The sequence below is a fragment of the Narcine bancroftii genome, chromosome 10 (assembly GCF_036971445.1).
Source record: "Narcine bancroftii isolate sNarBan1 chromosome 10, sNarBan1.hap1, whole genome shotgun sequence".
NCBI lineage: Eukaryota > Metazoa > Chordata > Chondrichthyes > Torpediniformes > Narcinidae > Narcine > Narcine bancroftii.
This window is the reverse complement of record NC_091478.1, coordinates 76,059,991-76,080,765: the sequence shown is the minus strand read 5'-3', so window position 1 is coordinate 76,080,765 and position 20,775 is coordinate 76,059,991. Positions and strand designations below refer to the sequence as shown.

Genomic DNA, 20,775 nt, shown 5'->3' with positions numbered 1-20,775 from the left:
CCCTCCCTCCTTGGGGATGCCTGGTGGTGAATGTGAAAGGACACAGAGAACCGGTTAACACTGGTCCAGTGTGAACAGCAAAAACGACTTTAACCAGTTCATTGAACACCCAGTTTATACGTTAGCCAGTGTGAAAAGGGCTAATGCCTTTTGTGGGATTTCCATCTTTTCAACATTTCCTTTGATTTTTATGATTTTAATCAAGGTTCATGAACTTTGAACTTTTTAAAATAACATTTACTTATTTCATTTACAGAGAAGCTCTACAACTCAACAGGCCCTGATTTAAGAAGATCGCTTTTCTCTTTGAAGCAACTATTTCAGGTATTGATTTTTCAAATGTCATTAGAGATGGGTATAGTGCCGGAGCATTGGCATGTTGAGCATGTGGTTCCTTTGTTTAAAAAGAGTTTGAGGAGCAAGCCTAGCAAATATTGGCCTGTAAGTTTGACGTCTGTGGTAGGTAAATTGATGGAAAGCATTCTTAGAGATAGTATATATAAGTATATGGAGGGACAGGCAGGGTCTGATCAAATCTGATCAAATCTGATCACAGATTTGTGCGTGGAAGGTCATGTTTGACCAATCTTGTTTAATTTTTTGAAGAGGTGAATAGGAATGTTGATGAGGGTAGAGCAATGGATGTTGTCAATATGGACTTCAGTAAGGCCTTCGATAAGGTTCCGCATGGGAGGTTAGTTAGGAAGGCTAAGTCCTTGGGTATTAATTTGGATAGTCAAATGGATTCAACAGTGGCTAGAAGGAAGGTGCCAGAGAGTAGTAGTAGATAATTGTTTGTCAGGATGGAGGCCGGTGACAAGCAGTGTACCTCAGAGTTCGGAATTGGGACTGTTGCTGTTTGTCATATATATATGTTAATGATCTAGAGGATGGGGTGGTAAATTCGATTAGTAAATATGCAGATGATACTAAAATAGGGGAAATTGTGGATGATGAAGAGGGATTTCAAAGATTGGAGAGGGATTTCAGCTTAGAGGAGTGGGCAGAAAGATGGCAGATGGAGTTTAATGCTGATAAGTGTGAGGTGCTTCATTTTGGAAAGAATAATCAAAGCAAGACATATGTGGTAAATGGGAGGGCATCGAAGAATGCAGTGGAGCAGAAAGATCTAGGAATAACGGTGCATTATTTCCTGAAGGTAGGAGCGCATGTGGTTAGGGTGGTGAAGTATGCTTTAGTATGCTTGCCTATATAAATCAGTGCATAGAATATAGGAGTTGGGAAGTAATGATGAAACTGTACAATGCATTGGCGAGGCCAAATTTAGAGTACTGTGTGCAGTTTTGGTCACCGATTTATAGGAAGGATATTAACAAGCTAGAGAGAGTGCAGAGAAGATTTACAAAAATGTTGCCTGGGTTTCAGCATCTGAAATACAAGGAGAGATTGAGCAAATTAGGTCTTTATTCCTTGGAACGTAGAAGGCTGAGAAGGGATTTGATAGAGGTGTTTAAGATAATGAGAGGGATAGATAGAGTTGATGTGGAAAGGCTTTTCCCATTGAGAGTAGGAGAGATGGATACAAGAGGTCATGGGTTGAGAGTTGAAGGGCATAGGTTTAGGAGTAACATGCGGGGTAGCTTCTTTACCCAGAGAGAGGTTACTGTGTGGAATGGGCTTCCGGGAAAGGTGGTGGAGGCAGGATCAATTTTGTCATTTAAGAAAGAGTTGGATAAGAATATGGATGGGAGGGGGATGGAGGGATATGGGCAGAGAGCTGGTAAGTGGGATTAGAGGAGGGTACTTGGATTAGTGGGGACTAGAAGGGCCAAATTGGCTTGTTTCCGTGCTGTAATTGTTATATGGTGTTATACTGTAAGATCCAAAATATAAAGAAATCTATGTATTGTAATTTTTACACAGAAAGTTATATCATTTACTGCAATGATACAGGCCATTTAAAACAGTCAGTGATAGTTTTTTTTAAATACCCTAAATCTGGTCCTATTTATCCTAGTGCCCATCTACCAACTTTTGACCTACCATATTGTGAGGGGACTCTTCTTAAATATTTCCATCAAAGACAAGGCCTCTGGACAAGCCACCAGCATTGGCGAAGTCTCTGAGATTGGAGGAACAACACCTCATCTTCCACTGGCCACCCTCCAGCCGGATGACATTAATATCGTCTTCTTTGGCTTTCGTTAAAGTTCCACCCCCACCCCCTTGCTTCCCTTGTGGTCTCTCCATGACCTGTCTCATTTCACACAGACAAGATAAATTCTGTGCCTAGACCCTTATCACATCCAATTAAAACCTTTTGTTGGTCTGGGTTCCTTCCCCATTGCTTGAATTCTGAGATTTTGTGATATATTTGCCTCCGCCTTTTCTGATTTTTCCTTGAAGAAGGGCTCAGGCCTGAAACATTGGCAATATATTTTCATCAAAAATATCCTAGATGCTGAATAAACCGAGATCCTCCAGAATTTCAGTGTTTTTTACTACAATTACAGCATCTGCAGCCTATCGTGTTTCTCTGAAGGCACTTTCAGGTGGCCAAAATCCCCGATTGTAAAGCCGCATATTATGCCAATATGCAGCTGTCGGGAGGCCACTTGAAAGCACAGGAAGCACCTTCGAGGCAAAATTTGTAACCCTCTTCTGGGAGGGATAATTGCCGCAGCACTGAGATCACCCCCTGCACATGAATGCAGCTGTCTAAAAGTGGCTGCTAAGGGGATGACAGTCAGCTGGTGAGTGCCTGACAGCTCCCCTCCCAGCTGCCCCTGCCCCCCACCCCGTGCGGGACGTCAGGGCAGGGGCAGCTGGCGTGGGGGCTCGTGTCGGGCTGTTGGGGGAGCGTGTGTGGGGTCTCGTGTTGGGCTGTTGGGGGAGCGGGTGTGGGGACTCGTGTTGGGCTGCTGGGACAGCGGGGCAGCGGTGTCAGTGTGGGGAAGTCCTGCACGGAACGTCCCCACGCTGATAGCCTGTGCCGGCTGTCCCACCTCTGACAGCCAGCTATCCTAAACCTGACAGAAGCCATAGTGTGCTCAGAAGTGCATCTGGAGCAGCTGTCCCTTCAGGTAGCCAGTGCCGTGTTTTTATCATTGCCACCTGAACGGCAATTCAAAAGGCCACTTCTGCTTCTGGAGGCGCATTCTTGGTGGAGAATGCACCTGAAGGAGCCTTGAGATACCACAGCCCTGGAGCCTGAAGACTCAGTCTAATTTCATCAGCACTCTCCATGAACCAGAGCTGGTCACTGTGGTGGAACACGGTACTGCGGGGATGTCCAGGCATGACCTCACTGGGCTGGGCAGACCTTCTGTACCTGTAGCCCCTCCCCATAAGATCCCCTAATAAAGGCCGAGAGTCCTAGTCTCCTCCTTCATACCTGCTTTGGACGTGAGCCAGCAGCTTGTAGAGGCATGTCTGGGTCTTCTGATCAATAAAGCCTTTGACTCTTGCTTCATGTCTGCGAGTGGTCATTAGTCTCACTGTTCATTTAATTTGCTGTGCATCCTAATCCATCCTAATCCCTCTCAAATCTAAATAGGTCATATGCATTAAGCAAATCTAAATAGGTCATATGCATTAAATGGTAGGCTATTGAGATGTGCAGAGCAACAAAGGGATTTAGGAGTTGTGGTAAATAGTACCCTCAAGGCTGATACTCAGGTAGATGGTGTGGTGAAGAAGGCATTTGGAATGTTGGCCTTCATAACTCGGAGTATTGAATTCAAGAGTAGGGAGGTTATGATGAAATTGTACAAGGCATTGGTGAGGCCAAATTTGGAGGACTGTTTTGGTCACCAAATTATAGGAAAGATATAAACAAAATAGAGAGAGTGCACAGAAGGTTCACGAGAATGTTGACAGGATTTCAAGGTTTGAGTCACAGGGAAAGGTTGTGCAGACTGGGGCTTTTTTCTCTGGAGCATAGAAGATTGAGGGGGGACTTGATAGAGGAGTTTAAGATTTTAAAAGGGACAGACAGAGTAAATGTGGATAGGCTTTTTCAATTAAGAGTGGGGGAGATTCAAACTAGGGGGCATGGTTTAAGATTGAAGGGGGAAAATTATAAGGGGAACATGAGGGGAAATTTCTTTACGCAAAGGGTGGTGGGGATGTGGAATGAGCTTCCGGCAGACGTGGATCATTGGTTACATTTAAGGAAAGACTGGATAGTTACATGGAGAGGAGAGGACTGGAGGGGTATGGACCGGGTGCTGGTCAGTGGGACTAGGAGGGTGGGGATTTGTTACGGCATGGACTAGTAGGGCCGAACTGGCCTGTTCTGTGCTGTAAGTGGTTATATGGTTAAGAGAGGAGAGAAGATTGCAGAGATCCACACATAATATCCTTGAGGACTAGCTAGTGTTTAAGAAGAATAATAGGGACAAGCTTGGAAATTGCAAGTGAGCTGTCTATTGGTGGTAGGAGAATTATTGGAGAAAAATTTTAAAGAGTTGGACCTTCTTACATCTAGGAAAGCATTGATATTAGGAATAATTAGCAAGGCCTTGAGCAGGGAGGATGTTTTGCAAACTAGATTGAGTTTTTTGTCAATTATTGTAATTTATTGTCATGAACATGTTAGGAAATTTGTTGTTTTGCCTTATCATTACAGATCCAAATATTGGTATAAATTACATTTTTTTAAAAATAAATAAATTAGTGCAAGAGAAGAGAAATTGACATCTGTGGTTCATTGTCCAATCAGAAATCTGATGGCTGAAAGGAAGCTGCTTTTCTCTTCTGTCCCCTGTACCTCCTTCCTGATGGTAGCAATGTGAAGAGGGTGTGGCCTGGGTGGTGAGGCTGCTTGATGATAGAGGCTGTTTTCTTAAGACACTGCCCCTTGTAGATCTTCTCGATGCCCATGATGGCGCAAGCTGAATTCTCAACTCTCCATAATGTTACGAGCCCAGAGGTCCCCAAAACCCAGCAGCAATAGATATTCACCAAGACAAATGGTTACTTAAACAAAAGTTACTTTTAATTATCTTTAAACATGAAAACAGAATCACTATTGACTTAACTAACCTAACTTAACCCCCTTCTAATTCTAAGCGCACGTGTGTGTCAGTTCAGAAAAGTTCTTTGGTTCACAGTCCAATCTCACTTCTCATTCCTCCAAGTTCACTGGTTGCAGGCAATTCTTATACTGTGCATAGAATTTAACATTTATAAAGTTCACCAGGTTTTGGTGCTTGAAAGGTAAATGGTTACTGATCAGGAAGGTTCTTGTCGGTTTTCAGAGAGAAATTTGTTGTACGCTAGACACCAACAACTGATTCCTTTTTAATCAGCCACTTCAGTGTCTTGCCGAAGAAACTTGCCCCTTCAGGGTTCTCCAGATGATAACCTCTTTCTTTCAGGTCACCACAGAGTTCCTTCTTGTTTCTCTTATTTCAAGTGAAACATTAGACAGCCAGTCCTCTCCTCTTGCATGAACCACAAGAGCTTTGACTAGGCTGAACTAAGCACTCACAACCTGTCTTCCAAATGGGGTTTTCCACAAGCTTGCCAGCTTGTCCTGTTCCATTCCCAGCTGCTGCTGCTGACTGTACAACTGCAGAACTGAATTCTCTCTCTCTCACTCTCTCTCTCTCTCAGAGAGAAAACGTGTTTGACTCTCTCTGCTTGCAAAACCACATGACCCTCTTAGAACACCAAGTTCCACTCTAGACTCTCTGCGGCTCTGACAAGTTCTTTCATCTGTTGCTTTTTTGTAAACAACAATCCATTGTTGAAGTCTCTTGAGCACTCTCCAAAGCTTTTGTCTAGCTCTAGTAATTTAAATAAGATCTGTTTTAAAGTGTTTGTATGTGGCCAACACTAAAAACCCTGCCCGAATTTATTTCCCAAAAACATATCTATATACAATACAAACACAACATAATCTGTCATAATAGCCTTTTCCTGACCTGTGCATTGGCACCTCCATACCAGACAGTGAGGCAACCAAATAGAATGCTCTCCATGGTATACTTGTAGAAATTTACAGGAGTCTTTAGTGACATAAAAAATCTCCTCAAACTCCTCATGAAGTATAGCCACTGGCAAGCATTCTTCATGATTTCATTGACATGGAGGCCCCAGGACAGATCTTAAGAGATGTTGACACCCAGGAATTTGTAGTTCTTAACCTTTTCCACTGCTGACCTCTCGATGAAGACTGGCTCATGTACTCTTGATTTCTCCCTCCTGAAGACCACAATCCTCTCCTTAGTTTTGCTAACGTTGGGTGCAAGGTTGTTGTTGTGACACTACTTAACTTGTTAATCCATCTCCCTCCCATAAGCTTAGAAGATGACAAAGATGATCAATGAGGGTTGGGTACTAGATGTTATATACATAGAATTTAGTAAAGCATTCAGCAAGATTCTTCATGGTGGCTTGATCCAGGAGATTAAAGCATCTGTGATCCACAGTGACTTGGTTGATTGGGTTTAAAATAGGCTTTGCCATAGAAGAAAGAGGGTAATGGTGGAGGAGTGTTCTGCAGGAGTCTGTGCTGGGGTGTTTGTTGTTTGTGATACTGTACATGTAAATGATTAGGATGAAAATATAATTGAGCTGATTAAGTTTGCAATCAACACAAAATTAACAGAGTGGTGGGTGGTGCAGAAGGATATCAAAAGATATAGTAGGGTATAGATAGGTTGGAGTTATTGCCAGATGGAATTTAAACTGGACAAGTGTGAGGTGTTGCATTTTGTGAGGTCAAATGGTAGATCCCTTTGAGGCATTGATGTTCAGAGAGATCTTTCAGCTCCCTGAATGTGGGAAAGATGGATGGTAAAAATAGTTTGGTCACTTTTTGCATTTTGTGTGCAGTTCTGGTCATTCATTACAAGGAAGATGTAAATGGTTTTGAGAGGGTGCAGAAGAGGCTCACCAGAATGTTTCCTGGATTAGAGAATCTAATAGTCAGAGACTAGTTCCCAGGTTGAAAATATCAAAATCTAGAGGGCATATTTTTAATGTGAGAGAGGCAATTTAAAGGTTTACAAGGCAAGTTTTTTTCATGGAGGGTGATAGGTGCCTGGAATGTGCTGCCAGTGGAAGCAAATATGATAACAATGTTAAAGATACATTTGGACATGTCTATGAGCAGGCAGGGAACAGAAGAATATAGACCCATGTGTAGGCAGATGTATAGTTTAAATTGGCACCATGGTTGGCACAGACCTCAGGCACTAAAGGGCTTGTTCCTGTGGTATACTGTTCTTTGAAAGCAGACTTCCTCATTGCTCTTATCAAAGGAGAGCTCCTTCAAGCAGTGGTTTGGAGGAGTAAGCTTGGATATTTGCCTCTCTCCATTACACAACAGATAACATCAGAGGTGGCACAGTTAACATAGCAGTTAGCGCAACACTCTTACAGCGACCGGGGTTTGTAAGTAGTTTATACGATCTCCCTGTGTCTGCATGGGTTTCCTCCGGGCGTGTAGGTCAATTGGCTGTAATTGGGTGGCATGGGCTCGTGGACCAAAAGTGCCTATTACCGCGCTGTAAATCTAACTTTAAAAAAAAATTAGAATAATGTATGGAATGTGCAACAAGTTAGGACATGGATGAATTAACATGATCTCAGTCAAGAGGATGCTCTGACCTGATCTATCTGAGTGGGCCGTAGGAATAATATGTGCTCAAACATCCATCTGTGATATGGTTGCTGACGGCAGTCCCGGCAATTCTGTTGCTCATTTTGAACTGATACCATTACAAGACAAGATTTGAGCCATTTTAAAGTGAACATGCCTCCAATAATTGTTCCAGATATTTGGGTGTACCATGGAGAGTATTCTGGCTGGTTGTATCACTGTCTGGTACGGAAGTGCCAATGCTCAGGACAAGAAAAACTAGAAGATTGTTAACTTGGCCTGCGACATCACAAGCCCCAGACTTCATTCCATCAAGAACATCTGCGAGAGGCAGTGTATTAAGAAAGCAGCTTCTATCCTCAAGGACTCCCACCACTTCACTCCATTACCATTGGAAAAATGGTACAGGAGCCTGAAGATGAACATTCAGCGGCACAAAGACAGCTTCTTCCCTGCTGCCATCAGATTCCTGAATGAATAATGAACTAGAGACACTGCTTTACTTTGACCTTTTGTACACTATTTTTATTTATTTTTGTCAGGTGATTTATATGAATATTTACGCTATGAAAAGCTGCTGTAAAACAACAAATTTCATGACTAGTTCATGACAATAAATTCCGATTCTGATTCTGGCATGTGCTGCTATCAATTGCTTCCCTGGCTCTGTTGGTATCACTGCATGTTAAATGGTATATGAGATGAATGCAAGGCAAATTATTTCCATCATTAAGATCATGCATTAAGGTACGACCTTAATGGATAAGGAAGTTCTGTCTATCAAATCTTGTTCACCATTTATTTCTCAACTCAGTCCATCATCAGCTCATGATGAGGTCATTAACCTGCCAGCTCATCTCTGATGAGCTGTTACATTTTATTAATGTCAGAGCTGTGATCATTCTCTGGAACATCCAGGGGTCATGAACAATTATTTCTCAATGAAGGATCCTTCTCTCCTCACTTTCTTTCTGGTTCTCTGGAATCATAACTGTCCAGCATAGCCAGTGTCCATGGATAGAACCATAGAACATTCTAGCACAGAAACTGGCCCCTTCAGCCTTTCTAGTCAGCGCCAAAACATTTTTCTGCCTTGTCCCACTGTCCTGCACTCACTCCTTACCTCTCCTATCCATGGGCCTGTCCAAATTTTTATTAGACATTAAAATTGAGTCTGGATTTACCACTTAGGCTGACAGCTCATTCCACTCTCCCACCAATCTGTGTGAAGAAGTTCCCCCTTATGTTCTCCCTAACATATTGAAGGCATTCAGGAATAAGGAGACAGGGTAGGAAAATGGTGTTGAGGGAGAAGATTAACAATGATCTTAATGAATGGTGGAGAAAATTTGAGGGGCTAAATGGCCTTCTTCTGCTTCTATTTCTTATATTCTTATGGTCATCTGGTACTCATTTGGACCGACCAGTACCACTTCCTGTTTGTTGAATTTTCGGGAAGGTTGAGAAAGTGTTCTGACATGATGTTTTACCGTCTCTGGCTGAAACATATGGAGCTCATTATTTGATTATGTAATGAGTTTTGTTGCTTACAGTAAATGGAGGATCATATATCAAATATCCTTGGGCAATTTATTACTATACTTGCATCAGTTTTATTTGATCTTCCTTAGCACCCTCATCACCCCCTCCCCCCCCAACCCCCTCTCCATTCCCCTCTACTGACTGAACAAAAAGGCAGGTTTCTTATTCTCAATTTGCAAACTCCTGGCAAGATACACATGCTGGTAAAATAAAAGTGGTGAATAAAGGAAATGCACAGCAAGGTTATCAGCATCTGGAAAGAGATAAATTGAGTTAAGATTTCAAGTCAGATCCTTCACCAGACCTCTGGTTCCCATTTTACTTTGAAATATTGACCTTGATTCTTCTCAGTAGCAAGCTGTGACAATAGAAGGGCTTGTGTTTGTACTTCATAGCAGACCACTCAGACACCCCTCCCATCAGATTCTTTGTACAGGTGCACCATTCAACAGCTTGCAAGGTAATGTACTGAGAACTTCCAGTCTAAACAGGACTCATTATATCAATATATCAATTATATCATTATATCAATGCATCATCAGTCCAATTAGCATAATAGTGAATCGAAGTTTTTAAAAATCCGGACCACCCGAGGATCTGCACTTCTCAATAACACTTAGCTTGCGTGTGTGTGTGTGCACACTTGCCATGTGGGTAAATGCCACAGATGCACAGCAACCACATGGAAGTCATGGAAATGTAAATTAAAAAAATTCTTTTTTGTACTTTGTATTTCATATTAAAAATGTTAAATGTTAATAAACTATCAAAATTTACCTGTTTATTGTCCTTAATTTTGAATTTTAAAAGTACTGCTGAGAATCCGGAAAATCCAAAAATCTGGATCGACCTAGTCCCCAAGCGGTTCAGAATGTAGGACTTTTACTGTACCCTGGTGCCCCAGCAGTTGATGTTTGGTACACCACATGCCAATGCACTGTTAGGATGGACAATAGGTTCAGTCAACTGCAGAGTATGTATGGACTGATGTTAATTCTTTATGAAACCATTCAATATTTTTGAATAATAACATTTTAAACCAAAATTAAAAACAGAAGACAGTAATAATTGGAAAATAAAATCTTTTTATTCTAAAGTTGCAATAATTAATAATTGCAACTTAGAAAGGATGCAAGTATATAATATGATTGCTGCACGCAATCTGCTGGAGAACTCAGCAGGTAAACCAGCATCAGTGGAAGATGAAGATTAATTGATGTTTTGAACTGAAACTCTTTATTAGAACTGAGGAATGTTTACTCAGAAGTAGTGTAAAAAGAACAGGATGGAAGGAGTGAGGCAGGGACTCCACAGGGCATTGGATCTCCCTGGCTCACCAGTCCCCTGTGCCAGCCCTCTCAACCCGCTTTTAAACAGTGCTGATGAAGAGTTTGGGCTCAAAGCATCGACCATTCTTTATCTCCCACTGATGCTGCTTGACTTGCTGAGTTCCTCCAGAAGATTGTGTTTGGCTTCATATTCCAACATCTTCAGTCTGCTATGTGTCTGCAATAGGATTGCATTGCTTTATGTCAGACCCCTTTTTAAACTTGCTGGCCATCGCTCTAATTTCTACTATTGAGGACTGAGACTTTTTGCAAGTGCTTGCAAGTGAAGAGTTGAGTCGGTGTTTAAACACTAAATTTGAAAATTATGAAATGGGATTGAATTTCAAATGTAAATTTAGGAAGACTAAATATTTAAAGCAAAGGAACTGCTCACACTAACCATCCAAGACTCTCATATTCATGAAACAACATCTATTTATTTATTTATTTGTATCTATGAAATACTTGTCCTGCATATGTACTGTTTGTCTGTACGTGAGTTATGTCTGGTTGTGTGTCTACGTGTTTTGTACCGAGGACCAGAGAATGCTGTTTCGTCAGGACATACTTGTAGAATCAGATGGCTAAAAACTTGATTTGACTTGACTTAAAAATATTAAACACCTAAAATTAATTAAAATGGAGACAGGAAGAGAACAGTGTAATGTGTTTGTGTGACGTGGCAGCATTTTCACTGGAGGGTATTTTCGATCTATTCTGCTCCCTCTAAGTTTCTTGCTTTTGTGCACCTTTCTTAGTCTGCAAGATGGGTTGCCTCCAATTGGCTTCTCTGGCTTGGCACAACCATCTCTAAGCAGGGTATTCTGTGCTGGAAACAACTCAGAAAGATTCAATATTTTTCCTCAGACTATATCTCCCCAAGTTTTGGATTATAGCAATTATAGTTTCAAAAGCATCATATTTCCCATGCCTTGAAGGGCTAAATGTGCACATATTATCTGTAGATTTTTTTTTAGTGCTGGCAAGCTAGAACATCTTCACTGAAGGCAGTAGCTCTCAACCAAACAGCAGTGTCCAAATTCATAAATGTATCAAAGGTTGGTTCTCAGAGACAAACATACTAAGCAGCTTTCCGTTCATTAACCTATCTATGTTAATGACAATCGTGATTTCACTCAATCTCATTTTTGTGTTCTCTGACCTCTTCACTTATTATCTCTGAAGGACGCACTTCATGTTTCCTTCTCCATATAGGCCTCATACACAGTATTTGAAAAGTACACAACTGCTGATGTTGGAAAATTTAAATAAAAGATTCAGAAGGCCAGCCAGTGCCTGTAGAGCGAGAAATAGGATTAACATTGCAAGTTGTTGCAGCTCAGAGCTGATCTAAGGAAATAGCAGCTTCTTCCAAAATTTGAATGATTTTCGAACAGTTCCAATGAATCAAAGGGAATAAAATATAATCCCACTGTTTTTTTTAAAACATCAGTAGTTGGGAAAATGTCAGAATATTTTAAAAGATGTAACATTTAGAAAATATTAATGGGATTCAAGAAAATTAACATGGATTTTAAAAAAGGTAATTGTGTTTGAAAAAGCTACTGAAGATTTTCTGAGGAAACAAATGATGGCTTAAATAACAAAGAACCAGTTGATATGGTGTAGTTGATTTTCAGAAGGCCTTAGAAATATACCCACATAGGTTGGTGTGCAAAATTAAAGTACATGGGATTGGGTGGTAATATACGTACTTGGGTTGAAAATCAGTTTTAATTTTTAATTTAATTTTATTCAGAGATTCAGCACAGTAACAGGCCTTTCTGGCCCATGAGCCCATGCCACCCTAAATACACCCACATGACCAATTAAGCTAATTTTTTTGTCCGCCAATTCTCTCCTTTTCGTTATATCATCCCTTTTTACTAATTCCTTTTCTGTACTTACTATCTCCCTTTCCAACTGCTCTATTTCCCGATTGTAATCCTTTTTCATCTTAGTCACATAACTTATTATTTGCCCTCTAATGAAGGCTTTCATTGCGTCCCATAATATAAATTTGTCTTTCACTGATCCTGTGTTCATTTCAAATATCTTTTAATTTGGCATTCAATAAACTCCCTAAATTCCTATCTTTTAAGTAGTATGGAGTTTAACCTTCATCTATTTGTTCTTGATGGGATGTCCTCCAGTTCTATTGCTAATAATAGGGGTGAATGATATGATAGTCGTCTAGCTTTATACTCAGTTTGTATGTGTGAGTTCTTAAGACAACACATGGATGAAGGATAAGGTTCTTTAAACAGCACCATGAGGCATGCCATGTGGCTGTAAGCCTCCATTACAGATCCAGTATACTGTGTGTCAGCCCCCTGCTGGCAGCCATGTCTAATCAAACAATAAGGCATTGCTAGTTGCCATGCAAATCTGATCACTATCATTATACCCCATGCCTATCCCAGGACACTGAACGGCAAATTTAGTGGGATGCAAGTGTGAATGGGGCTAATGTGAGTGAAACGCTGGAATCACTTCTAGCAAATAGGAGTGTTGATTCCCATTCAGCAAGTGAGGTGTGCCTTAGCCCTTAAATGATCTTAACTGTTGCAATGCCAACACAGACAATGAGTAATAATGTTTAATTGTAGTGTTGGTTGTGAGCCACTCCTGCCATCCATGTTGTATAGCTCCTTTAACTTTGATCTTACCTTACAAATATGACATTTAAAAGGCATTTGGGCTGGTACATGGAATGGGGAGGGTTAGAGGGATACGGGCCATTTTGGTTGGCTGTGATGACTTGGGTGGATGCTACATAGTTCTTTGATTCTCCCTGCCATCAATGGGCACAGCTGAAATATCAACCTACTGCCATTTCACAGGATTGTTATCTGAAGCACCACCTGAAATTTTCTATTACAAAGAAATCTTGGGGTGGGGCTTATTCTGTTTGTATTAATAACCTGTACTGGCAATAAATTGCCTATATTGCTTTCCCTGTCCATTTTAGTACATTCAATGAGTTAATTGTTTCCTCCCTGTGGTACAGCTTCTTGGTGAGCTGCAATTTCAAGTATTGTTACCAGTGAATTTTTAAAATTAAAAAAAAAATGTGGACATACAGCATGGTGACAGGCCCTTTCGGCCCACGAGCCTGTGCCGCCCAAATACACCCAAATAACTTACATCCCCAGTATATTTTTAAAGGGTGGGAGGAAACTGGAGCCCCCGGGGAAAACCCATGCAGACACGGGGAGAAGCTCCTTACAGACAGCATCCAAATCACTAGCGCTGTAGCAGCATGGTGCAAACCGCACCACCGTACTCTGTGTTTGATCATGAATACTGCCTGGCGACTAAATTCTGGAAGGGATTATCATTAGTTGGATCTTATCCTTTATATATGTACCACAGTGAAAGGAAGTGATATGGGTTTATGTACAATATTTTAAAAAAAGGATTGTATTGTCCTGTAACTGCTAGAAAATATAGTTCTCTGACCCCATGTTCATACAAATATTAATTTCTACAGGATGACAAAGATCTGGTGCCTGAGTTTGTCAATGCTGAAGGATTGACATGTCTAATCAAAGTGGGAGCAGAAGCAGACCAGAATTACCAGAACTACATCTTAAGAGGTTAGTACTGAACCTTTATATGTTTAAGAGACACGCGCTAACGTCTATAAACAGCCATTCGCAACCTTATTTTGGCTGTGCCCCCCTTAGGACTCTTTATGGACCCCTTCCCTGTGAAGCAGTCAAGTTTAGTTGGTTTCTTCCACTGAATACATAAAAAAACCATAAAAATATATTTTATGATTTCAGTCTGTGGCCCTCCTTAAATGTGCTGTGTATGGCCCTCACTGAGCATGGCTGAGTAGGGCGGGCAGCATCTGAGCTGAAATGTTAACCCTGTTTCTCTTTTCACAGATTCTGTCTGACCTGCACTTTATGTTCTTATTTCAGATTTCCAGCGCTTTTATATAGTTTTAATTTCTGTTCCAATATTTTAATGATGCAAGATAAATTTTGTTGCAAAATGTTTATTCTTGATAAAAAAAATTATTAAAAACTAAGCACAAATTAGGATTCAGATTAATTTTACTCCTCTTAAGTGTTAGCCATTTGTAACTGATCAGGTATGTGAAGTGTTACTATTTGTGCTGTAAATTGAATGAAAAAGTCAGCCCTCAATAATCCTCCCAATGTGTGGTGGTGATCTTTCAAATAAGCCTCACCCAAATGGTTCAAAGTCTGGGTACGTCTGTTTGTTTTAGTTACATTTGGTGTTGAAGACTCCAATCTTCAAAATAAGGAATAGCCATGAATGAGATCTCGAACAGCTAATTCCAAGCACCACATTAAATTCTGAGTTCATGTCTCTTTGTGCTTGCCCACTACTGCAGCCAGTGAGTAGACTGAGCACTGTCTATTAGAAGCAAGTGAGGGGGTAAATAGAGCAACTGCAATGAAAGGTATCTATTATCAGTGCTTCAGGATTCAAGATTCAATTCTTTTATTGCAGTGGTTTTCAAATTTCCCCCTTAAACTTACATTCCACCTTAAGCCATAAGTACTTTGTGATTGGTAAGGGGAGTTCAACTGCCCAGTCCAGCTGCCGTCAGCTCCGTACAGGCTGTTTATAGTGAGGTTTTTTTTAAATGGTGGTTTTATTTAAAATCCTGCAACACTGGTCTGGACCCAAGATGGCGGCGCTTATAATAGGCAGCAACCACGAGGGGTTGCAAACTCCGGGGAAGCGAGGATTAGTGGAGGGCAACAGAAAATGGGGTGATCATTTGAGAAGGATGAGCAGATGAAACAACCTATGGGACGGTGACAACAGCGGCGGACCAGTGAGGGTTCTGCAGCTGAGGTACACACAGGCAGAGGGCTGTCGATGACTCAAGGCGAGGAACTCACACAGATTGCTGGCGGCTGTGGTCAAGAGACTCACACTGGGCTGTGGACTGCTGGAGACTGTTTGATTAGACTTGGCTGCCAGCAGGGGGCTGACACACAGTATACTGGATCTGTAATGGAGGCTTGCAGCCTCATGGTATGCCTCATGATGCTGTTTACAACAACTTTAAAGTAAAGAACCTTTTCTTTCATCCATGTGTTGTCTTAAGAACTCACACATACGAATACAAGATGAAACATGGGGGTTTTGGCTTTTCGCACTTGACCACTTCTAACTGGGACACTGAACACTTTCAATCTTGTAATGAGCCATCCCTGCAGTTAGGACTGTTCTACCTTCTACCGGTGACGTCATGACGCAGCGAGCGATGGTGGATCTGCCCTAAATCCTGATCATCGTATTATGATCTTGTATTTGAATAAAATTAATCATGCCTAATTAAGCTTTAGGTACAGCACAGTATGAGCCCTTCAGCTCTTGTTGTACCAGGTATCAGAACCAGGATGCGAGAGGGTGCCATTTACGCTGAACAGTTCCTGATCATGTCGGAGGTTCAGATCTGGAGCTTGGGTTGCCAATGGTTTGAAACAGACCCTGTGTGGCTGCAGAGGCTGTGGGAGCACTAGAGATGAATCCACAGACTCTCAGTGGCTCTGTGGGAACTCTCTTTTGCTTCTCTTTCTCTAACTGTAAGGAGTGCTTCAGGCAATTTCTGCCGATGGAGAATCTCTCTGCTTTACAGCAAACTAAAGACAATTTTGTGTAATAGATCACTGTTTTTATTACATGACAATAAATTGAATCTTGAATCTTGAACTAGGTTTCTTTAAAAATGGAGACTTTGCTCTTGGTGATCTTTTCATACAATGCCCAAAATCATATTGAAGTGGAAGTTTATTCCCTGTAACATAGAAGAATGAGGGGAGATTTGATAGAGGTATTTAAAATAATGAGGGGGATAGACAGAGTAAATGTAGGTCGGCTTTTTCCACTGAGGGGAGGTGAGATACAAATCAGTGGACATGGATTAAGGATGAAAGGAGAAAAGTTTAGGGGGAACATGAGGAGAACTTCCTCACACAGAAAGTGGTGGTGGTATGGAACAAGTTGCCAGCTGAGGTGGTGAATGCGGGCTCCATTTTAATATTTTAGAAGAATTTGGATGGGAGAGGAATGGAGGGCTATGAACTTGGTGCAGGCCAGTGGGTCTAATCAAAAAAAAATGGTTCAGCACAGACTAGAAGGGCTCAACTGGCTTATTTCTGTGCTGTAATGTTTTGTGGTTCTATGGAAGACACTATAACAGACATATCTTTGGAAGCATCTCTCTAATTTATCTTGTTTGATGTGTTTATACCCCCCCCTGGTGTCACAACATGTCATTACCTGTCTCTGGAAGATATTTTATATTACATGGAAACAGATCCCTCAGCCCTCTAATTTCACACCAAACATGAAACACCCATTATCACCAATCCTACACAAATCTCATTTTATTCTCCTCACATTCACATCAACTTTTCTCAGTTTCTGCCACTCATTTACAGACTAGGCAATTTATAATGACCAATTTCCAACATATTCTCTGCAATTTCTGTCACCTACAATGGATCCCACCACCAGAAACATCATCCACTCCCTTCCTGTTTCCTAGAAGACCAGAAATAGGCCATTAAGTCCATCGAGTCTACCCTGCCATTCAATCATGAGCTGATCCATTTTCCCACTCAGCCCTAGCCTTCTCTCCTTAACTTTTGATGCCCCAGCTAATCAAGAACATATCAATCCCTGTCTTAAATACACGCAATGTTCTGGCCTCCACAACTGTCTGGGCCAACAAATTCCACACATTCACCACCCTCTGGCTAAAGAAATTCCTATGCATTTCTGTAAACAGAAACCCTTCATCCTGAAGTTGTGCCTAAGAGCCATGGTGGGAGAGCCTAAGCTTTCCCACTATGGGAATCAATCTTTCCACTCTTACTCTGTTCATACCTTGCAACATTCAAAATGATCACTCCCTCTCGTGGTTCCTTTACTCGGAGCTCTCTAATCACCTCTGGTGCATTATTCAACATCCAATCCAGCATAGCCAATCCCCTCATGACCTCTATAAATCTTTCTCTTGAGATCCAGTCCCAACCTGGCTTTCCCAAACTACCTGCATGTTAAGACTCCGCATGACTACCATAACATTGCCCTTCTGACACACCTTTTCTATTTGCTGTTGTAATTTGTTGTCCACATTGCAGCTAACTGAATATAAGAGCCAACAGTGTCTTTTTACCTTTGCCATTTCTTAACTCAACCCACAATATCTTCTGATACTATGTCACCCCTTTCTAATGATTTAATGTTGTTCCTTACCAAAAGAGCCACGCAATCCCCTCTGCATACCTGCCTATTCTTTCGATGCATTGTGTATTCTTGGATGTTCAGCTCCCAATGACATCCATCCTTTAGCCACAACTCCATGATGACCACAACATCATACTTGGAAATCTGCAGCTGTACTACAAGGCCTTCCAATTTATTTCTGATGCTGTGTGCCTTTATCCCCTTATTTGTTAACATTTGACATTCTGCCCCTGTTGCATTGTAACTCATCTCAATGGCTGCAATTTTGACCTATCTGCCTGTCCCTCCACACAAACTCCCTACCAGCTGTCCCTACTTGTGCGCCAACTGCCTCTTCCCTTGGTTCCCACCCCCCCCTTCCCGTGAATCTAGTTTAAACCCCCCACCCCCACTCGACACCCCAAGAGCATTAGTAAACCTCCCTGCCAGGAGATTGGTTGCCTCGAGTTTAGGTGCAACCTGCCCCTCTTGTACAGGATACCCCTTCCCCAGAAAAGGTTTCAGTGATCCAATAACTTGAAACCCTGCCCCTGCACCATCTCTTACTAATCACAGAGCACCGATGGCATAGGGAATACTTAAAGTGGTATGTGAGTGGAAAGAAAAAGGTTGAGAACCACTGATCTAATGTGTACTGTCATAACATTGTTTAAATAATGAAGCTAATCTTCCTTGGGGTTCACCAGTGTCCAAGGGGTATATCCTCAACACCAGTTGTGCTGTGTTCCTGTTGAAACATCTCTGAGATGATGGTGAGCTTTCTCACCTATTTGGAGAATGCAGTGGTTTTCAAACTGCCCCTCTAAACTCATATACCACCTTAAGCAATCCCTATGCCATAAATGCTCTATGATAAGTAAGGGATTGCTTAAGGTGGTGTGTGAGTGGGAAGCAAGTTTGAAAACCACTGTTTTAATTGTACCTAATTGACTCGTTATGTGCACGGTTTCATAATTCCAAAGGAAATGGGCCGATGACAATTTTTCTCAAGCAAATTATTTCAGTAACATTTGGGTCTAGAGCAGTGATTCTCAACCTTTCCTTCCCACTCAAGAAATCCCTTTTTCAATCTTTTTATTGGTTTTTGAAAAAAAAATCAGATACATAAACACATGTGATATAACGTTCAAATAACAATAAATTAAAATTACAGATAGTTACAATGGTAAACAAGATCCATGTTATTGATAAAAAGAGAGAAAAAAAACAATCTATAACTAATCTAATTAAATTTCTAACTATTATATGAGCGATTACTTTCAAAAATCAGACGTCAACTATTAATTTCAAAACTAATACAGTAAAACCTCGTGAGAATGCAGTAGTTGGGGTCTAAGATTTCATACCGCGTTACACCTGAGTCACGGAACAGATGTCATGATCCAGGAACCAGGAAAACAGAATACTGTGACTCAAACCCTATAATAAGTCCTTTAAGCTCCACATATTAACATACACATCTTGTAAATGAGTCATGTGTCCATTTTTGAGTTTGCGGCTGCTAGCCACTGTTAGCCTGGCATCCTAAAATCAATGTTTGGAATCCACAGACACCTGCGCTATAAGCGATTCCGCGGATTAACGAATCGCTTTCTAACAAGGTTTCACTGCAGGTTCAGAAAAAAAGGAAATGAAAATAAAGATCAAAAATAATTGATCTATAAATTTTGAAAATAAATACTCAGGTAAACAAATGTCAGGAGACTTAGGCAGCGACATCCAGAAACCAGCACACTAAAAAGAACCCCAAAGAGAAAAAAATTTAATAACCTTAAGCAATCCCTTATCAATCACAGAACACTTATGGCAAAGCAATTGCTTGAGGTGGAATGTGAGTTTAGGGGGCCGTTTGAAAAACCACTGATCTAGAGTGATGGTGGGATAGCAGCTGGTCATTCAGATCAAAAAGAGTGAATTTTCTTCACTTGGAACACTGAATCCATTCAGCTCCTTATCCCAGAGACCTGTGGTGCACAGTTCTTGAGACCATGCAAGACTAAAGTTGATATATTTTTGAACTATAATGGAAAAGTCAAACTATGTGGGTGGAACTGAACAAAGTCAAGGGGCAGATGTGTTGTATGGAATTATGGAGACAAAGTGAGCCAAAACCCATTTATCTTTTATTCTAATTTTTACACTGCTCCACTGGGCATTGACAATTGACTCAATTTGAAGAATAGCAATTGTGTGCTTGTTTCTGGAGGTCACTGCCTAAGTCTCCTGATGTTTGTTTACCTGAGTATTTATTTTCAGATTAAACTCAACCATTATCTTTGGATCATTTCTGGGTGATGCTCTGCTCCTTCTCACTCTTGTTGGCCACACTGCAAAAATAAACTCTCAGTGAACTTTCCCTGATCTGTATCTTCTTGGGACTGATTGAAATCCTCTAAAGTTATCACTGCCATGGCCAACAAGCTTCAACCGTTGCTCCATAGTTGATCATAATCTCCCAGCACAATCTTCAGTGACAATGATCCACTACCAAGTCTCCAATGTTCTATACTGTGAAACATTTTCAACTCTTCCAGCCTTAGACATACACCTTTCAGCCCACGAGCCTGTGCCACCCAATGGCACCCAACTGACCTAAAGCTTTTGGTATGTTTTGAACATTGGGAGGAAACCAGTGCCCCCGGGGAAAACCCATGCAGACATGAGGAGAACATATAAACTCCTTATAAACAGTGTGGGATTCAAACTCTGGTCCAAATCGTTGGCGCTGTAACAGCATTGTGCTAAACGCTTCTCTTAACTGTGCCACCCCTAGGTTTCAGATGGGTCATCCAATGTGCTTTAGCATTAAGTTAGGACTTGCAAATCTCAAACCTTTTTCCTTTACAATAAAAAGACATAGTTGACCATATTTTATTTTACTGTTATTTGCAGCTTTGAGCCAGATTATGCTGTTTGTGGATGGCATGAATGGAGTTATTGGCCATAATGAGACTGTCCAGTGGCTGTACACTCTCACAGGGAGCATGGTGAGTTAATTATTTGGCAAATAAGCAAGAGGTTATGGCAAGGATGTTAATTTTCATATGACCTAAAATTGAATTTCCTGTTTTTTGTGTTTGAGCTGAT

At 41.1% G+C, this 20,775-nt stretch overlaps 1 protein-coding gene across 7 annotated transcripts in view; it reads left to right on the top strand.

Moving 5' to 3' along the window:
* Window positions 1-20,775, top strand: part of fhod1 (formin homology 2 domain containing 1) — a 276,370-nt gene that overhangs the window by 125,427 nt on the left and 130,168 nt on the right. For all 7 annotated transcript variants that reach the window (XM_069901429.1, XM_069901428.1, XM_069901427.1 and 4 more), the window contains 3 exons: window positions 257-324; window positions 13,937-14,042; window positions 20,581-20,675. In XM_069901429.1, the coding sequence (XP_069757530.1) occupies window positions 257-324; window positions 13,937-14,042; window positions 20,581-20,675 (269 nt within the window). The remainder of the gene's footprint in view (window positions 1-256; window positions 325-13,936; window positions 14,043-20,580; window positions 20,676-20,775) is intronic.